The 18391-nt window shown below is 40.1% G+C and overlaps 1 protein-coding gene across 2 annotated transcripts; it reads right to left on the minus strand.

The window, feature by feature from the left end:
- Positions 1-15042: 15042 nt before the first annotated feature.
- Positions 15043-18033, minus strand: LOC106935621 (protein FAM177A1-like). Of its 2 annotated transcripts, none has more exons than XM_015016173.1 (5): positions 17872-18033; positions 17485-17688; positions 17335-17401; positions 16222-16319; positions 15043-16136 (listed from the first exon to the last, which is right to left on the minus strand). In XM_015016173.1, exons 1-5 carry the CDS (start codon positions 18016-18018, stop codon positions 15924-15926), a joined length of 729 nt encoding a protein of 242 aa, XP_014871659.1. In that variant the 5' UTR covers positions 18019-18033; the 3' UTR covers positions 15043-15923. The 2 variants fall into 2 exon arrangements, with proteins under 2 accessions (XP_014871659.1, XP_014871658.1); XM_015016172.1 differs by having other exon boundaries at positions 17479-17688.
- Between the last annotated feature and the right edge of the window lie 358 nt (positions 18034-18391).

Raw genomic sequence — 18391 nt, forward strand, 5'->3', positions numbered from 1 at the left:
GTACAGTTACCGACGCCATCAACCGAAGTACATCTGAGTATATTTATTTATTTTTTGGCACTCAAAGAATTCCTTGTGCGGTCCCGTCCTGTGCCTGCTTGTTCCTTCATGCTCCGCATGCAGGAAATCCAGCAGGAGTAAAAAAAAAAAAAAAAAAAGCTTAGAGGTGATCAGATTAAAGATTGACTGACATTTAGATTTACGGCTTGCTCAAGGGCACGCTGGATCCGCCGAACTGCTTCCAGACTTTCATTTCAGCTGAGAGATGTTAGGAACAGCAGGAATGTAACTCAAAGACGACTGCTAGAGTGGAATTTTTGCTGGGAATTTCCCACACTCTGTGTGTGTGTGTGTGTGTGTTATGCATTTGCGCACAGTGTGTCTCCGGCCCCTGTTGAGTGCATGACTCTGAGTCGGCATAAACAAAAGTGAATGTGTCAGGTGCGCATGTCTCTGCGAGGAGGACAACAAATGTGTGTGTGTGTGTGTGTGTGTCAGGTGAGACATGCCGAAAAGTTGTTTGTATCCGAGGCTCAGTGCAGACCAGGTATGTACTGTACTCTTCATCAGAAGAAGGAAGGTTATTCCCCTCATCTCGTAACCGCACCCATTATTGGTGTGAAAGATTTGTTGTTGTTTTTTTTAAAGCCTTTCAATCAACTTCTTTGGAACCCAAGTGCCAACTGTTCAAATGGATTTGCAAGAAATACCCCTTCAACTTTTTGCACGTTTGTGTTTTATTGGGATACTGCGTGAATGTGAGGTGGCAGAAACTTGGGTACATTTTTTTTAAAAGGTTTTTCAGTCGTCCTGCTAGAAGTTGAACCTTCACTCCTGACTGAAATCTTCTGCAACCTCTTGACAGGTTTTCTGCCCCTTTGTTTACTGCCAGCCATCTTTTCATCAAATCTGACCAACTTGGTCTGCTGCCAAAAGACAATCCCACAGCATCATAACAACACGACCAAGTGCTGTGTTTGTTTTCTGCAGCGTTTTGCACACAGGCCAAAGAATTCGATTTTGAACTGGTCCAATCAGAGCACCTTCTTCTACATTTGTGCTTCGTCAGTGCTTCTTAGTCACGACGAATGTTGAGTTGAACGCTGGTCTGTGAGATGTCCAAAGTTCTGGGTTTTGATTAAAATTATAATAATTTGGAGGGATTTTGTCTTGGGCTGTAGTTTCACATTCAACTTTAGAGCTGGAGTCTTTAGGAGCGATGGGGAAGTAGAGCTTCTTCTTCATGTCGTGTCTTGGATTATAAAACTAACAAACTATAAGGTGGACATGTAATCCACCGTTGTTGACGTGTTGTTCGGTTGGGCAAACATCTGCGTTTTCACAAAAGAGGCATTTTCACCGTCCATATGAATATGAGGGAGAAGTTTTCACTCTGGAACTCATGAAAAAAAATGAAACAGTTATCTGTGTTTCCATATTGATGTGGGGCACAAAAAATTATTTAAAAAGTTCCCACTCTAGAAAAAACCCCCACTACAGTGTGGAAGGGGCCTTACTGACATATAAAGTAAAGTACCTGTATTTAATTTAGGGGTGCCAGAGTAAACGAAACCAAAAGGAAATAATCCCTACTGCGCCGATTTTTACTTGAATTGTTTTCTAACCTAACTCTGCTTTTAACTTCTCATATTTAGTCAAATTCAGTTCAAATCAAAAACACTCTATTGATCTCAAAGGGAAAGTAAATATTGTATCTTAAATTATTGAAGATTCTTAAAAGACTTGTCGTATTTCAGTCCGGTCTGTGGTGTTCCTTGGTTTTCACGATGCTGTTTTTTTTTTTTTTCTGCAATAAAATATTACAAAAATCTGTCTTTCTATTGGTCTAACACATAAAACCCCAACAAAATACACTGAAATGTGTGGTTGTAGAGGAAAAAAGTGAAAAATTTTTAACAGGTTCTGATGTTTTATTGTTTTTTTTTTTTTTTTTAAGGCACCGAATAGGAGAAGTGATTTAAAGAAATGAAAATGCAAAGCCCCCAATCCGAAGGATTGCTTCTGCAGATGCTGACCTCCAGTAGCCTGGCTAATTTGAGGCCGCCTCTCTACCTCGTTGTGAAATCCCCCAAACTTTCCCCACGCCAAGTCTCTCCTCCCAGCCGCCCGAAAAGATAATGGTCTTTTCAGGCCTCCTGTCGTCTGCCCCCAGCTCCTGCCGCGGATCCACCGCAGCTGGGCCGACGGGCCGCCTGGCGAGCGCCAGCACACCGTGGGCCGCGTTTCCCGACCTAAGCGCTTTTCCAGGACCGGAGTGCAGTTCGCGAGGGCTCTCGAGAGGGCCAGACGGCGAAGGCCTACGAGCTTTGTGGTCCAGATGTGCGGCGGTAGCAGCCAGCCAGGCGCACATCTGCAATCATTTGAACTTACTGGGGAAATTCCTCGTTCGGTGTGACTCTCCTTGTGTTTTTTCCTCATCTTGGGGGAGTGAACGCTTTACCACCTCCCTTCTGTTCTCCCCTCTAATGGCTGCCTCTCTCTCGCTCTCTCTGTGTGTCTCACGACAAGACAAAAACAGGCCAGGCCTGACTTTGTGTTGAGGAAATTTCAAAAGATGAAAGAGCTGAATCTTTCATCTTTTCTATAAATGCGTCGTTCTGCATGCGAGACGCAGACATAACAAGTGGGTTTCTGCGAGGCCGGTGTTTGTTATTACTGTCTTTGAGTCCGTTTCGCCACACATGTCATTAGTGTGACAAAGGAGAAGAAGTAGGAGAAAAACACGCGTGGATTTTTTAGCCTCAAGTGATTCATGAAAGGCTAGCCGGAGACGGGTCACCGCTTGCCCCCAAAAATAAAACCCTTGTTTCTTTTTCTTTTTTTTTTTTTGCAGAGCCGGTGGCTGCGGTATATTTAACAAAAGGCGCTAAAAATACCCATTGTTCTGCTGCTGCGTGGGCTGGCCGCGGGACAACAAAAGCAGGGAGTTTCACCGCCACCAGGATGTCAAGCAAATTTCCTTGTTATTTGCATTTCAAGATTTAGGACGTGATGTTCCGGTGGACGTTGTTCTGAGCGTAGATCCACCTCGGTGCCTGGATTTCACAGGTACACGTGGTTCTTCGCTTTGTCCGGTTTGTACTGGGACAAAATGACATTGGGTATCTCACACACACACACCGCCTGGCCTAACCAAAGCTTTCTGGGAAACCGTGTCCTGTTGTGTTTATGCAGGTGGTTTCTTCCTGGTTCTTTAGATGTGGCTTGTTGGAGGGAACGTCGCTGAAGACTCTCACGCTTGGGTTGTTTTTTTTTGTTTTTTTTTTACTTAAACTTTACCTTTTGTAACTCTTGTCCGGATGTTTTGGAAATTTACAAACCAAACTGCATTTAATTTCAGTTTTAATTACTTTCATCATAGATTGAGCTTAGTTTTATGAAAATTCTGTTTATTCTGCCCATATCATGTGCAAAACACCCTCAGAAGACACTTACCACTAATTTAACTTACTCTAAAGTCTTTGTCTTTGACTATTTGTAATTTATTTCACCTCAAAACCAACCTAAACGAAAAGGAAGAGATAAAGTGAGACCATGTCTAAAATTTTGCTGAGATTTCAGAAGGTTAAGTAGATTAAAAAATAAAAAATACATTTTCAATCCCATTTTGAGCCAGATGGTAAAAACATTCCTCCTTACCATATATAGAAAATGACGTTGCAGGAAGGTGAAACGTTTCCTTTGCCTGCACAATGAGATAATGTGGACGGGTCTTCGTTTTGTTGGAAACGTTGCATTGCGTCGCCTTTGATTCCACTCTCGAGTTCAGATTTAGCTCTAAAATCACAAATGTTAAAAAGATTAAGTTCATCTACGAGCTTCATCAAACGAACATTAAGAAAGCAAGAGACACAGGGTGATTTAACACAGAGCGTGTGGCACATTAGTATGTCAAAAATATTACTGATAAAAAGTTTTGAAACGTTAAGACACTACAGACAATGAATTTCTGTACTAGATGTCTACAAAGCGTTCATCTCATCTTACATATTATCTGTCATGATTCAGGTTTTGGGTGAGGTGAGGTAAGACGCAGGCATGCCCAGGATGATGAAAATAATTAATTTTAATGAAATGACCAAAACAGAGACGGCACAGGGAACAGATTGACGACATAACACACGACGAGGATCCGACACAGACAAAGACAACAGGTGGGGTTAAATACACAGGGAAGGTAATCAGGGATCGGGATACAGCTGCGAGCAATCAACAGGGAAGACAGATTCACAGGGGAAACTGGACTAACACAGAAAAACTACACAGAAAACACAGATCCTAACATTATCCAGTTTTTACTACAAATGGCGTGACTCACCAATGGGTCACCCAGGTGTTCGGCTGCTCTGCCTGCTGCTGAGTGTCGCGTGTCCAGAAGTGTGATTTGTATCACTGATCTGCACACAGTAACCTTATTTTCAAATTTATTGGTATTTATTGATACTTTTATTGACTAAACAGCAGAGAAAATAATAAAACTAACAACCCCGACGACGGTTAAGGACAATTTTTGGGGGATTTTAAACATTATTGATTGGAATTTATTGTGACACGGATAAATCAAAAGAAATACAGGTAAAAGGTAATTGTATTTATATAGCACATTTTCAGCAACAAGGCAATACAAAGTGCTTTAAGAAAGAAAGAAATAAGAAATGTATCCTGATTAATGATCAACAATACAATAAATGCCCCAAACCAATTTAGAGCCAAATGTGGTTATGAAATCATGAATCATTTAAAATGCAGGCCAAGATTGTACAATTTTAATTTGGAGGATATTTGGGGGGAAAAAAAAAAAAAAACCCTTTCAGTTCACATTTTTGCACTACGTTGTGTTGGTCACACATAAAATCCCTATAAAATACCTTCATGTTTGTGGTTGTGCCTTAGCAACAGAAAAAACCCCTCTTTTTTTAGGCTTTTTATTGTAGTAATTTTAATAACCTCAGTCAGATTTACTCGTGATTGTAGCAGGGGGGCGGTTTCCTCTCTCTTTTTTTTTTATTTCCTTTTTCTTTCAACCCCCTGGTTACATCCAGCTGAGTATCAGATATGAGAATAGTGACAGACACATGGGAGGGAGGGGTGGCTGTTACTCTTTACCCAGGAAAGTACCTAAAGTGTACTTTTAGGCCCAGTGTCCTTTGCAGCGCCACACTCCGCCCATGCACACACATTATTCTGCAGAGGATGTTTCACTACTGTTTTTTGCCCTGACCAGTGGTTACATAAGCCATTCTGAAAAAACACAGAGCGGGCCTCCACCCTGCAGAACAAAATAAAATAATAATTAAAAAAAAAAAACACATCCAGTGACTGGTCAGATTCTTCCCAGACAATTAATCCGACATGTTGCTACTGTCTCCACGTTTTCTAGTTAAATGGCGTCCGGATTGTTTCAAATGGTTTTTTTTGTTTTTTGTTGCTGCGTAATGATGACTTCTTAACGCGGGAGATTAAGACGCGAGTTCACACCCTGGATTTAAACTAAGCTCCTTCACCCAGTTGAGAGACACCAAAAAAAACCAAACACAAAGAAGTCCATCTGATCAGCCCTTTGTGGCAGCTGCGATTATTATTGCAGGACCTTTGTTCCTCTTTCCGCTGCATCAGTTTGGCTTCTCTTTCAGTCAGGCATTATTTTATTTTTTTTTTTTTTATGATTACTTTAGTGGTACGTTTGCATCCCTTTTTGATAATGCATTTGCATATTCCATTCATGCCGTTCACACATACAGTTTTTTTTTTTCTGTTTAGATTTTTATTATTCTTCATTTCCAAGAAAGCAGTTCTGACGTTTCGTGAAAAAACAGAGGCTTTGGTCCAAACAATATGAGTGTCAAGATAAGTTCAAAAATATGATTTGACTTTTTTTTTTTTTTTTAATCGCACAACTTATTTTAGCGCCTGTACCTGACAAAACCTAAAGATTCAAGTAAGGTTGCACAGCGAAGCAGTGGTTGGTTATGTTTGAATATGTGTTTATTTTACAAATTACAGCAAAAATCTTTCTTTTGTTTTGTGAATTTTTTTCACATTTAAAAAAAAAATCCATATTAATTTTACTTCTGTTTTTAAAAAAATTCCCAACTTCATGAAAATAAAGGACATATGACGTATTATTTCCAGTTATATAACAAAACTTAGCTCATTGGTGTGATTTTCCCACTTTAGGTATATGATTTATGATATAATTTTGGCTTTTGGGCAGTATTTTTTATTTTGGTGAAACGTTTGATAACATGGTGAAAAAAGAAAACCTGAAACATTTTAAGTATATATGTGTAATATTTTATTTTTTATTTAAAGTACCTATTCTGTACGATGATTTCATGACACAGAAAAGCTTTTCTTTTTCCTAAGTTCTGCTCATCAGAGTGACTCCAGAATAAGAAGCTGATATTAGCGGGTGAATTATTCAGGCTGTCTGTTTCACCAGACGTGCCACGGCTTGCCAACTGTCACTGGAGCCTTCTCAGTTTTCACACTGACTGTTTCTGCTGCGTTTTTCATTACCGGCAATATCTCCAAACTGTTAAATTTAATGTTTTATCGAAGCGTTGGAAAACCGTAGCGTCCTGCTTTTAGCTAGCTGCCCTTCGGCGCACCACAAATTTCCAGAAAGAGGCAGCTGTTGCACTTTTTTCTGGCATCCTGTGCAAAACCAACAGTTAAGTGGAAATGTAAACTGCAACTTTTTCAAACTTCCTTATTCTTTGATCCATGCCAGTTTCCGTAAGGTGACTTCATACCGTTTGACAGAAATGATGTCATCTGTACCTGCCCACCAGAGCCAGAGTGATAATAAAAATTGTGGCCAAAACATGGTGCAAAACAAAAACAGGCAGCATATAAAGGAAACTGGAAGCAACGGGTGGAGGAGGGGCAACACTGCATTGCACCATGCAACAGGAGAAAATAATGGTACTTTTTATTTACCTTGTTAATCGAAACTGCAAGAATGCTATGGAGAACTTTGTTTTGGTGTCATATTTCAAAACTAATTATTCTAACCATTAAATGATTAATCAGATCAAAAAAGTGGCACATTCTACAGATTTTAACCACTTCAGCCTCTTTTATATAAAATATACATTAAAATATATTAAAACAAATAATGAAATTCCTTTTCTTAAATTAAGGAGGTAAACATTTTATTGCCTAAAATGCAACAACGTAGCATTCTTTGAATGAATTTGAACCGGATGAAGCAACAACTACACCACTGGAGGAGTTTTTTTGTAAAATATATTTTACAGACAAAGATGTTTTCATCTTAAGCAAATGCTTTTTTTCTTAGTCTGTATGCTCCTGTTAACGATTAATCGATTTCTAAGTTAGTTGGCAATAATTTCTTTAATCGATTCATCACGATTAATTCGATTAATTGTTTCAGCCCCACAAGATTTAGGACAACATTTAACTTCCTTTTGGGATAAGTTAAGTTTTATTTTTTTTATTGAAATGAATTGGAAAGGGGTTCAAATTGGGACTTTAGGTAAACTGCAAGCTTGCATTAATCAAGACAAGGACACAGGAAGTTTAGTTACTGTGTAAAGTTTTTTTGCACCACCCAGAGATAGAAGGCAACGTCGAGCCGGACCAGCAGCAACCAGAAGGAAGGTGGCAATGAAAAGACATGAGCTACAAAGAAAGGCTGCATGAAGGTCAGGCCTTTTCATGTGCAAATGGATTCAAAGATAATTGCAGAAACTTTTTAATAAGAAAAAGGACGAATGCGTCATCAAGAAAAGACTTGTTTGTGCTTTCAAAACTGCCCCTTGATCTTTTTATGTTTGGTAGCTTAACAAATGAAAATGAAAGGCTGAGTTCAAAGTAGAAAGCAACTCTGCACAAATTAGCACGAGGAAGCTAATGTCCAACAACTTGTCTTCCACCCTCACTTATCTACTTTTTTTCCCCTAAAGCTCTCGTTTTTGAACCAGCATCAGTAGAAATGTGCACATCTGGTTCAGCTGGAGGATCATAGGTCATGTTGTCTCAGCGCTGCAGTCGCCGTGTGGCAGCCACCTGTAGCGTCAAGCTAGCATCTGAGATAGGAGGCGGTGAGTGCCAGGGACTTTCCACCGCACACACTGCGAGGATGTGCGTGTGTGTGCGCGTGTGTGTGTGTGGTGCACGTACATGCACTTGAGAGCACACAGCTTCTTTTTTTTCTTCTCGCTCTGTGATACATGTGTGTTTACATGTGAGCATACAGTAAGCACAAAATGAACTGAAACGGGGAAGCAGAGGCCACTCTGTAATCACGTGCATCGGAAGCTTTACATGCATGTAAAAACAAACAAACAGCAACTATTGAAGGACAACAGTGTAACATCATGCACAGAGAAATTAGAGGCCCAATGCAAACCTAAAATAAAAGAATCCTGTGGCATATTTGGAGATTTTCCTACTTAATCTTACCTTTCATTAGATACTTTATGGGGGTTTTTTGCAGTGTTTTGCAAAATTATTCCCACTTCTTCCCTTATGACCACAAACCAAAATAGATTTTATCGATGGCTCATGTGTTGGACTAAAATAAAACAGAGTGCAATTGAGAAGTTTTATCAGACAGAAGTAGAAAATCATTGATTTATGTTGATTTATAAATAGCATCTCAGTCGCAGCTTGTCGACTTCTCAGAACTGATAAAGAGTTTCTGAAAGGAGTTGGAGATCTAGGGGAGTTTCTCGGCCATAAATCCCAGATTTCCTCATTATGATCCTTTTGCCCACTTCCTTATCACTTCTGCCTTGTGACACCTTGTCACGCTGGGAAACACGCCGATTGGACTCTGGAGTGTTGGAAGAAGTTTGTGGGATGTTTTCACCACGCTCTTATTCTTGACCCAGCTGTTTTGATGGTAAACAACACCATCCCTGTACTTTATGCAGAATTTCACTTTGTTCTCTGGTGGTTTTCTTGGAGAGTATCAAGTTGAGAAATCATCATGTCTGCAGATGTGCGCACGCGAACCGCTGCGTACATCTGCAGACAACTTCCTAAGACTACTTTGAGGATGTTTGATGCAATTTTATCGCAAAGCGGCCAAGGTTCCCTCTCTGCAACAACCATTGCTAATGAGTTCAAGCACATTTATAAAAACACAAAAAATACATTAACCAAAGGCGGATTTGCACTTTTGCAATGACATTTGGTGCATCTGAAATCCAGAAACTGATGCTGCAATGCCAGGACCTGCACTGGACACAACCGGTGGAACCTCATTTTAGTTCCACACCCTGATGTTAAAGAGAGTGAGGAGCCTCTGTGCAGAGACTCTGTGTGTTTAAGCCCACAAAGGAAGCGCAGACTAAAAGGGGGTGAGACTGAGCCCAGGCAGCGCTGGTGCTGGAAATCCCCTTCCCTCAGCCTCAGCTAGTATGCATCGTCTTAGGCACTCTCAGCCTAGCCGAGGCCCACATCAAAGGGGCTGCTGCTGTTCTCATCAACCCACCCCGCTCCAACCCACCACCCATCTTCTTCTATCTGCTTCTTTAACCCCCTCTGACTTCTTTTTCCATTAATACACGCTCCGTCTCTCACACTCTGGCAGCTGTTTCTTAAAGAGCCGCTGACCCTCGGTGACCTTTGGGGTCCCTCCCACACACCCCAACCAGGTGGGTGCAGAACGGTCCCTGCAGGGCAGAATGTCTAAAAGTGAGGTCTGAGTTACTCGACACTGCAAAAACTTTCAATTTTAACAAGTATTTCTGGCCTATCTTCTAGTGGAAATATCTTGGTACACTCGAAATAAGACAAAACTAGCTGATACGTAAATTTTCAGCAAGATGTATCAGCTTGTTTTAAGTCAATAATCCTTAATATTGATAAAGATGTACTAGTTCCACTGGCAGATTATTCCAATTATAAGACATTTTCGCCAAGTTACTCTATTTAGTCATTAGCGATCATCAGGCAACTTCCTAAGACAACTGGTTGCACTCAGAGAAAAGTTTAGCTTCCTGCACCTTTCAGGTTTTTATTTGTAAAAACTATTTTGAATCATGTATAATATTCTTTCTGCATCACAGTTGTATAGCAACTAGTTTGTGTTTGTCTTTCGCATTAAATTCCAATGAAATATATTTGTGTTTATGGTTGTGACAAGTTATGCAAAAGCTCAAGGGCTGTGGATACTTTTGCAAGCCACTGTATAAGTGACAATCTGCCAGTGGAACTAGTACTTTTTCATCAAAGTTAAGGAATATTGACTAAAAACAAGCTCCTTTATCTTACTGAAAAGTTACTTATAAGTTAAATTTGTCTTATTTCAAGTGCACTGGGAAATTTGCACTAGAAACTAGACCAAAAATACTTCAGTAAGGTTTTGTGCTTTTGCAGCTTAGAGTGAGTAAATTTATCGAAGCCCCCCTCTGTTATCATTCACAGATCAGATGAAGCAGCACATATGGTAGTCAGGTGGGCTGGAGAACATTTTTAGAGCTTGTGGTTAGACCTCTGTAAAACCTCTGACTAAATCTGAAGTGAAAACGTTGCTTCACTTAACACCCCTTAATCCCAGCCCCCACGATTCAAAACCAACAAAAATGTCAGGTATGCACCAAGCAGCAGAGAACTCGAGTGCGACACGTGGACACTCTGAAGGCGGACGGGGGTGCAGGGGACGATAAAAAAGACCCCTTCTAATGCATGCAGATGCAGATGCATCTGCATGCACATGTAGCCGTGTGATCGTGGATGCGCGTGCCTGCATTCATAGCTCCGTGACGGACCGGAGGACTCACAAGGAATGGCATTGTGAATCCTCAGACTCCGGATTTTCCCTTGTAATCAGGGATTGTCCGATGACTGCCGAGTGTCTCACACTTCCTGGATGCTGCACCAGTTGGTCAATCAGTTTCCTTTCTGGTGTTCCACTTTGTGGGGCGAGATATACAGACCACCAAGGGGTTTCTCCCGCTCCAGGGGAACCTTTTTTGTCTTTGTACTTGAAGTGGAAGGAAATAGCTCAGAGGTTTCCAGGCCTGTCTAAATCTGGGGTGTCCAAAGTGCGGCCGTTTGACTTTGGGTGTTTTCCTTAGACTCGGTTCGGTTGGAGACCAAAATTGCAACATTTGTTACATTTTCAGCTGCTGAGGTTCTCTTTCACACTACGTTGTGTCAAACAATTCAAACCCCTCCTCATCTGTGCTTGGTGCTGCACCAAGAACCACTGAGACAAAACAACATGAAAACCTCTGAAGACGACACTGAGAGCTACTTCCTTCTTCACAAAATGTAAACAAAAATGGAGTGGCGTCAGATTTTACATTTTAGAGGTTGTATTCTCTTTTGCCGTTGGTGAAAGACCACAAGCCATTTCTTCCATTAGTGCCAGAATCTCGAGTTTGTTTTGGTTGTAGTTACCCAAAATACCCTGCACTATAATACGCTTGGTGCTTTTAATTAGAGCAAATTTCTAACAAATTAAAATTTTCTACAATGGAAAATATTAAGTACAACACAAAGTACCTTCCTTTGAATAACCATGCTTTTTGCTTTCTCTTTAATTTCTCTAAAAATAGGACAATGTTTATCAGCTGACTTAGAAACAGATGTTAGAGAACCCAAATCTGTTTTTTAAAGCAAACATTTTTTAGGGACAGTGACCCAAATCCTGTTCTTATTGCTGAGAAGAGGCAGAATAGTTTTCTTTTTCATCTGAGCCTAAAATAATTTGCAAACTGAATGTCTTCTTTTAAATAATGTCAAAAACTTAAGTTTTGGATCTAGAATGATCCCTTTCCTGCAGAAAAAAAGAGATTTATTTATGTGTTTAATTGTATGCTTAGTTTACTGATGAGCAGTGAAAAAACTGCTATAATTTTTTGTAGTATATTACTATATGTGTGTATTTACACACAGGACACCTTGCTTGAAGTGAAGCACGCGGGACGGTGGTGAGTTTTCCTATCTAAGACAATACTGCCCTCTTGTGGGCTGGTTGCGGTACTTGCCTCTTTTACAACTCGCTGTGAAATCTTGCTTTGCTGAATCTGAGGAACTTAAAGATCTGACAGCATAAAACTATGGCTGGTTTGATTCTGTATCGCTGAATAATTGTATTAGATTAGACTAAAACAATCGATTAACTTGGACTAAACTGGATTTAAAATTTTATGTGGATTCTACCCTGTTATAAATATTGCCTTTTTTTAAACACGGTTTTAGACCTTTATTTTATTAGTAAAATACCTTTTGAGAAAGGCAGCAGCACACGTCATAGAGGACATGACAGAAAGCATAAGCCATGACCTAATAAGTACCAGCACGATATATATGTTGCAACATTCAACATTAATTTTGTACAATTTTCTTCACATAATTTTCATAAAAATGGAACAGAATACTAAAAAATTTTTTTGCTTTGCATTCAGTGTACCGAAAAATAATCCATGGCTTTGTGATATAGAATTTAAAATCCAGAAATGCTAGCTTAGGGCTCACACTAAGCACAAAAGGACGAAAGGAAAAAAAAAAAAAGATTTCAGAAGGGCATTTTTTTTGGTCCAGTGGAAAAAAGAGCAGGTGCATTAGCACCATCTAGTGTCTATCGGGGCACGTCTCTGAATTTATTTACTAAATATGTGACTTCTGAAAACTACAAGTCAAGTTTTTTATCCTGGTAATTTTATAATTTTAGTCTAATATTTTTATGACTTTATTTCCTTAATCCTCTGTCATAGAAGGCAGTCAATTCTATGAATTTTATTTGGGTGTATGAGAGCAACAGGGGGCTAAAACAATTTCTGCATCTTCCTTTTTCTATTGAGACTCCCTCAAAAAACACAAAAATAGAGTTTATTAACTTTCAAATACCAGATCTTAGATTGAGACCGCAGTGGCGGTGCCTCAGACTGTGAGAGCGGAAATAGAATAAATGTGTTCATAACTCAAAAGTAATGAAACACAAAAACCAAGCAAACATGAAGGATTGCATTAACAAAACCATGGATGATGTGTGGTGTTCACAGATTTCACTGCTGCTCATAAACAAAAACAGAAATCTACAACATTCAGCTTAGAAGCTTGTCTTATTTCAAGTCTACTATTTTCAGTAGAAAGAACACCAGAAATACTCGGTAAGATTTGGTCTCTTTGAAGTGTTTATTTTCTGGAGAAGAAATGCAAAAATGGCATCATGTTTTTAAGTCTTATTGGATAAATGTCTAAGATCAGTCATAGCTGATTATCTATGAGGAATGTTTCTGCCATCTGTTTATTTGCGTCCTGTTACCATGAAGACAGGTGAGAAAGGCATATTTATTGAATATGACTGTATATAGCGAGGAGATTTTGCAGAAGCACAGCAGAAAGTTGGATTCTGTATGCAGTCAACCTAGAACAGTTGTTCACATAACTAAACCAAACATGGAAAGACTTTAGCCAGTCCTTGAAGGAAAGGTTGGGGCATCATTGGAGGGATGAAGAGGGAGATCTCTGCAGGGATACTAATTTTAATATCTCATACGTTTTACTCGAGGCTCAACAAGATGGAATCAGTCCTTAGTAGAAGTTGAAAAGTTAGCAAACCAGTGGGATTTGCCAGTGGTTGAGGTGCTAACCGCTAGAAGCAACACGAATCAATAATGTGGTTCTCTCTAGTTTACATGTTTGAACAATGAAGTAAACAAGTGAAGACTGTACAGGAGTGTTTATGATGTGAATTCTAATTTTAAGGATATGTAATTTCTTTTCCTACCCTCAATATGGAAAAATATTTTACTACTACAGAACACATCATTGTGTCTGTACCAGAAAACGACTTTAATTTAAAAAAGAGAGAGAGAGTTCTTCCTAGAAGCCAGCTCGGCTTTCAAAGCCAGTACTGTACCTATTGTTTGACCGTGACTCACTGCAGAATGGAGTTAAAGCATCACTGCATGTCCACAGCGGTGAGGTTAGGACTGCTGAGGAGGTCGTTCTGGCACACAGAAACCCACGCTGCCCTCAGAATGGATTCATTGTACAGCAGGCGGACAGGGTCCCTGACCTCAGGGCAGTCTGCACACACAATGACACAGCCTCTTTTGTTACCACTGACAAAGCAAGCCCTCACATCAATCATACTGCATAGCAGCACTAAGTCTTTGAACAAGCACGCAAGCGAATCATGGCTGAGACGAGTGACATTGGTAAAATAAAGCCCATGTCTCCATGTGAACAGGGTATCTGTAGTTCAGTAAATTGAATTTAAGACCATATAAACGCTGCCTTGCATGGATTTTAAGAAAAATCTAATACAATCAAGCAAAAGAAAAACTGAAATTTCTGGGGCCTTTGTGCTTCTCTCACACTACATACCACTCTTTTACAGCCTACAGCCCAATAGTGTTAAGCTAAAGTTTAGTTGTTTTTTTGCACATAATGCACCCTCCCTTCGCATGGGTTAGTGGCGTAAACAAACGTCGGTCCGTCAACCGGTGATAAAATTTACACTTACCTGTGACAGACGCAGAAAAGCTAGCTGGTTAGCTAGTTAGCATGAATATATTAGCAGCTAGTTTGCGGTAGCTTTGACCGCCTCGAGTAACAGAACGCAATGAAGATGTCTGCATAAAATAATCCTGCCACAACAATATTTACGATATTCATTTAACCTCAGATATTGCAAAATTATGCCCTGAGCTGATGAAATTCTGTCAAAATTGGAAATTTAGCAAAATAATACATTTTTGAAGCGGTAGCTTCAAGTGTTATGTCGATGGTTGTAAATTGGTTTAAGGACGCTCAGGGTGAATGGCTAATGTAATATGGAACATGTTGAATGTAATTTAAAGTTATGACCTGCCCAGATAGAAAGTAGGTCTAAGCTAAATCTGATGCAAAGAATCTGTATTTGTAAAGATTAGTGTGTTCAGACACTGTCCCTGAGAAATAAATACAAACATTAAGGATTACTTAATTTTTTCCTAAATTTAAGACAATTTAAGTTTTTAATTTTTGACACATTGAGATGTGCAGACAACTGTCAAAACTTAAAAAAAAAGAGTCATGGGTAAAGAAAAGAGTCAGTTAACAGTTTATTGTCATGTTACAAAAACAATAGAAAATGTTCAAATTAACAGCTCAATAAGTTAAGAAAATAAATAAGTGTAAAAAACTGCTTACAAGTGGTTAAAAATTTAACTTTGTAGGTCCTTAAACAGACTTAGTGTCATAATTTGTTTACCCATAAGATTACACAAGATTATTTTAATGTTCACAGTAAATAAGGCAGATGAAACAGCAACACACAACCCTTACACCCACTTCTCACCATTTCTTTTTTGCTAAATGTTAGCCTACCCTGTGGCTAAAATGTAGCCACCATTTAATCTGCTCAGTGCTTCCACAGACAGTAAGTGCAACACAAGCCTGAACATGTAATATTAAAACACGTCTACATACGGCATGCATATGGACACGAGGTGAAGGAATGTTAAAATGGCCAGCTCTTTGGTGCAGCCAGGTGGATCCAGGACATCAGCGCTAACAGACGTAGACATGAGCGGCTGCTAAACCTTGACATGAGTAACGTAAACCGTCCGCAGGGACATTGGATCACGGTTAAACAGACGCTCAGCCCACATCTGGCGCTGGCTGTATGGGTGGTTTAGGCACTGTGTGTGGTCAATCTGAGACACAGGGGAGCAACACTTTGTCCTCCCTGTATAGCATAGAGTGGAGGGTTGCTGTAGCAACCTACAGTGACATTTATTTTCTAAAACCTGCCCAACTACATGTGTTTAAAGGTTTCTGATTTCCCACATTGACGTGCCCCCACCTGTCCAATCCGATCTGCCCATTAAAAGCCGTGTTATACACAAACCAAACAGCTTGGTGAAACAAGACCGTGTTCTTTTCTTTACTGACGAACAAACACTAAAATGTCCTCTCTCGGGAAGCGGTTAGGTCGCGGTGACGATAACCGGGACGGTGATCGTGTTCGGAGCCACCGGATTCTCGTTCTCCAGCTGATAGGTCGTGTCGGGGCGAGCAGGCGCTGCTTCCTGCGCGTCCGCCAATGCGATTGGCTCGCCCTTCACTTCCTGAGATTGTAGCTGGTCGAAGGTCCGCTCCGCTTCTTCCGACAGTCGGTTCTCCTCAGCCTCCTCCTCCTTCTGGAGGACACAGGAAGGAATACCGTTAGGATGGCTGAGACACAACAAATGAAGATAGCATTTCCTCAAAGTGCTCCGGCGTCACCTCTTTCTTTATCCTGTTGTATTCGTCAATGGCATACTGGTACTTTGCCGATGTTATTCCGAACAGGGACGCCATCCTCTCCCCAAGGTAGTCGCATGCTGTAATATAAAATAAATAAAAATTGACAAAACACAAGCCAATATCAATTTTGTCCTTACTGCTTTAACAATGTCAATGGCACTTATCTGCGGCATATTGTTACCGCAGGAAAGATTATGTTTTTGTACACTTTGTTTTAATAGAAAGCAGTCATGGCCCCATTGTTCTGTTATCAACTAACTAACTAACTATCATCAACATACAAGAAACTTGTGTGGGTCAAAGTTACTGGAGTAAACTAAAAGCATCGGAATAACAAAAACTGAAATTGAGAAAACATTTTTGTTAACTAAAATTTATAAAAACTATTCAACAGAGAAAAAAAATAGCCATCTACAATTATACCGTGTGTTTATATAACTGAGACACACTTAAACATTTTTGTGTTTATGAATCTACTTATTAGACTTCAGAAATGATCATCAACTACCGGCAAATTACAGCACGCCACACTCTTCCTAGCGACATTTACGCTCGTCTGCAAAATGGAGACAGCAAAAGTTGGGAGAAAATGCCAATCAGTTGGTTGTTCAGCAATAATTAAATACATTTGTTTGGAAATGGTATCTTCTGTTGAGTATCAGTGTATACCTAATCACAATACTTTGACCTTTTTTAATTCTGCACTTGAATATTACCCAAAGTATGAAAAAACTAAAACTAACAAGACAACTAAAAACTAAATGGTGAAATAAAAAACTAAATGATAAAATAACTAATAAAACTTAGCAAACACACACAAAAGACTAATTAAAAGTAACTGAATTAGACAAAAAAAATGCCACAACAAAATAAAACTTAACTATAATTAAAACACAAAACTATTAAACATCTGGTGTGATTATGGCACCAAAACTGACTTTTGCCCAATAGCCCATATCTTCCTAAACCCACCCCTGGCCTTGGTTATAAGCTGATTATATGTTCATATAAAAAACCGTCTACAATTAAGAAAGGAACATCTTTCTTCAATAGGAATGTGTGCTGGATAGTTGTATTACAGCCTCTACAAACCTGAGATGGTGGACGTGGCAGCTCTCCACATGTGGAACCAGAAGTAAGGCCCCCAGGTCATCTTGGACTGCAGGACAAACATAAAGTTACCCTCAACCTTCACACAAACAAAAGGTTACGACCCGACCCTCCACCGCTCCTCACCCTCACCGCATCGATAGGAGGGGACAGCAGGTCCTTCCGCTCCGCCTCCGGGTCCTCTGCCTCCTCTTCGTCGGTGCTGTACTCCTCCATGGTCTCCCCGCTGGAGAAGTGGATGATGCGGCGGGGAGCCTTCTCCTTCGGCTCCGTCCTCTGGCCCAGCTCTCCCAGCTCAACGCTCTCAAACTCCCTCCCCGGGTTCGGGCTCTGACCCTGGGAGGACATGACAAGCGCGTCTAGGCAAATTCAGCAGTAATATTTAATCAGATCCGTCCGACATGACACAGCTGCGGCTAAATGCTGACAAGCCCCAAACACCCGGAGACATTAGAAATCGGTAAACACACCGCGAGCGGCACACTGGTTAGGCTGGAAGAGAAGCAGCGATACTCTTACCTGCCCCGTGTCCATGCCCCGTCCTAAAGACACGTTGACATTGGCGAGATACAGAGAAACATCAGCCATTGTTGTCGTCTTCTTTGTATCTCTGCAAGCTGCGCCGACGCTGACGTCAAACCCGGAAGTACCGTACGTAACGCCCATACCGTTTCGTTAAGCACCTTTAGACAACACGCTTTCATCTTTTCTTATTTGAAACAATATTCAAATATAAACTATATAGTAAAATACACAAATAGTTTTGATATAGCTATATTATATTGTTTATATTGTTACACCCGAAACGTTGGTTGCGTCGCTGGGCACGACTTGAAATCATTACAGAATATTAAAGTCCTTTAAAAGTGTCCAGCTGTTCATCTGCACCCAAAGGTAAAGAATGAATCAACTTTACTTAGTGATATTTTATAGAAAGTCAAATTAAATGTCACAGCAAACACAGAGACTTGATTACTGCTACAGATATATTCAATAAATTAAAATACTGAAAGGACAATTTATTTCAGGAACTTTATCA

The sequence above is a fragment of the Poecilia latipinna genome, unplaced genomic scaffold, assembly GCF_001443285.1.
Source record: "Poecilia latipinna isolate Pla-1442-1.1 unplaced genomic scaffold, P_latipinna-1.0 Scaffold1989, whole genome shotgun sequence".
NCBI lineage: Eukaryota > Metazoa > Chordata > Actinopteri > Cyprinodontiformes > Poeciliidae > Poecilia > Poecilia latipinna.

Coding starts and splice junctions, on each gene's coding strand:
- LOC106935621 (XM_015016172.1), bottom strand. CDS start 18,018: ATGGGCGTTACGTACGGTACTTCCGGGTTTGACGTCAGCGTCGGCGCA. Junction 17,689..17,871: donor GGGGCATGGACACGGGGCAG/GTAAGAGTATCG, acceptor ATGTCCTCCCAG/GGTCAGAGCCCGAACCCGGG. Junction 16,320..17,334: donor TGCCACGTCCACCATCTCAG/GTTTGTAGAGGC, acceptor TTTATATTACAG/CATGCGACTACCTTGGGGAG.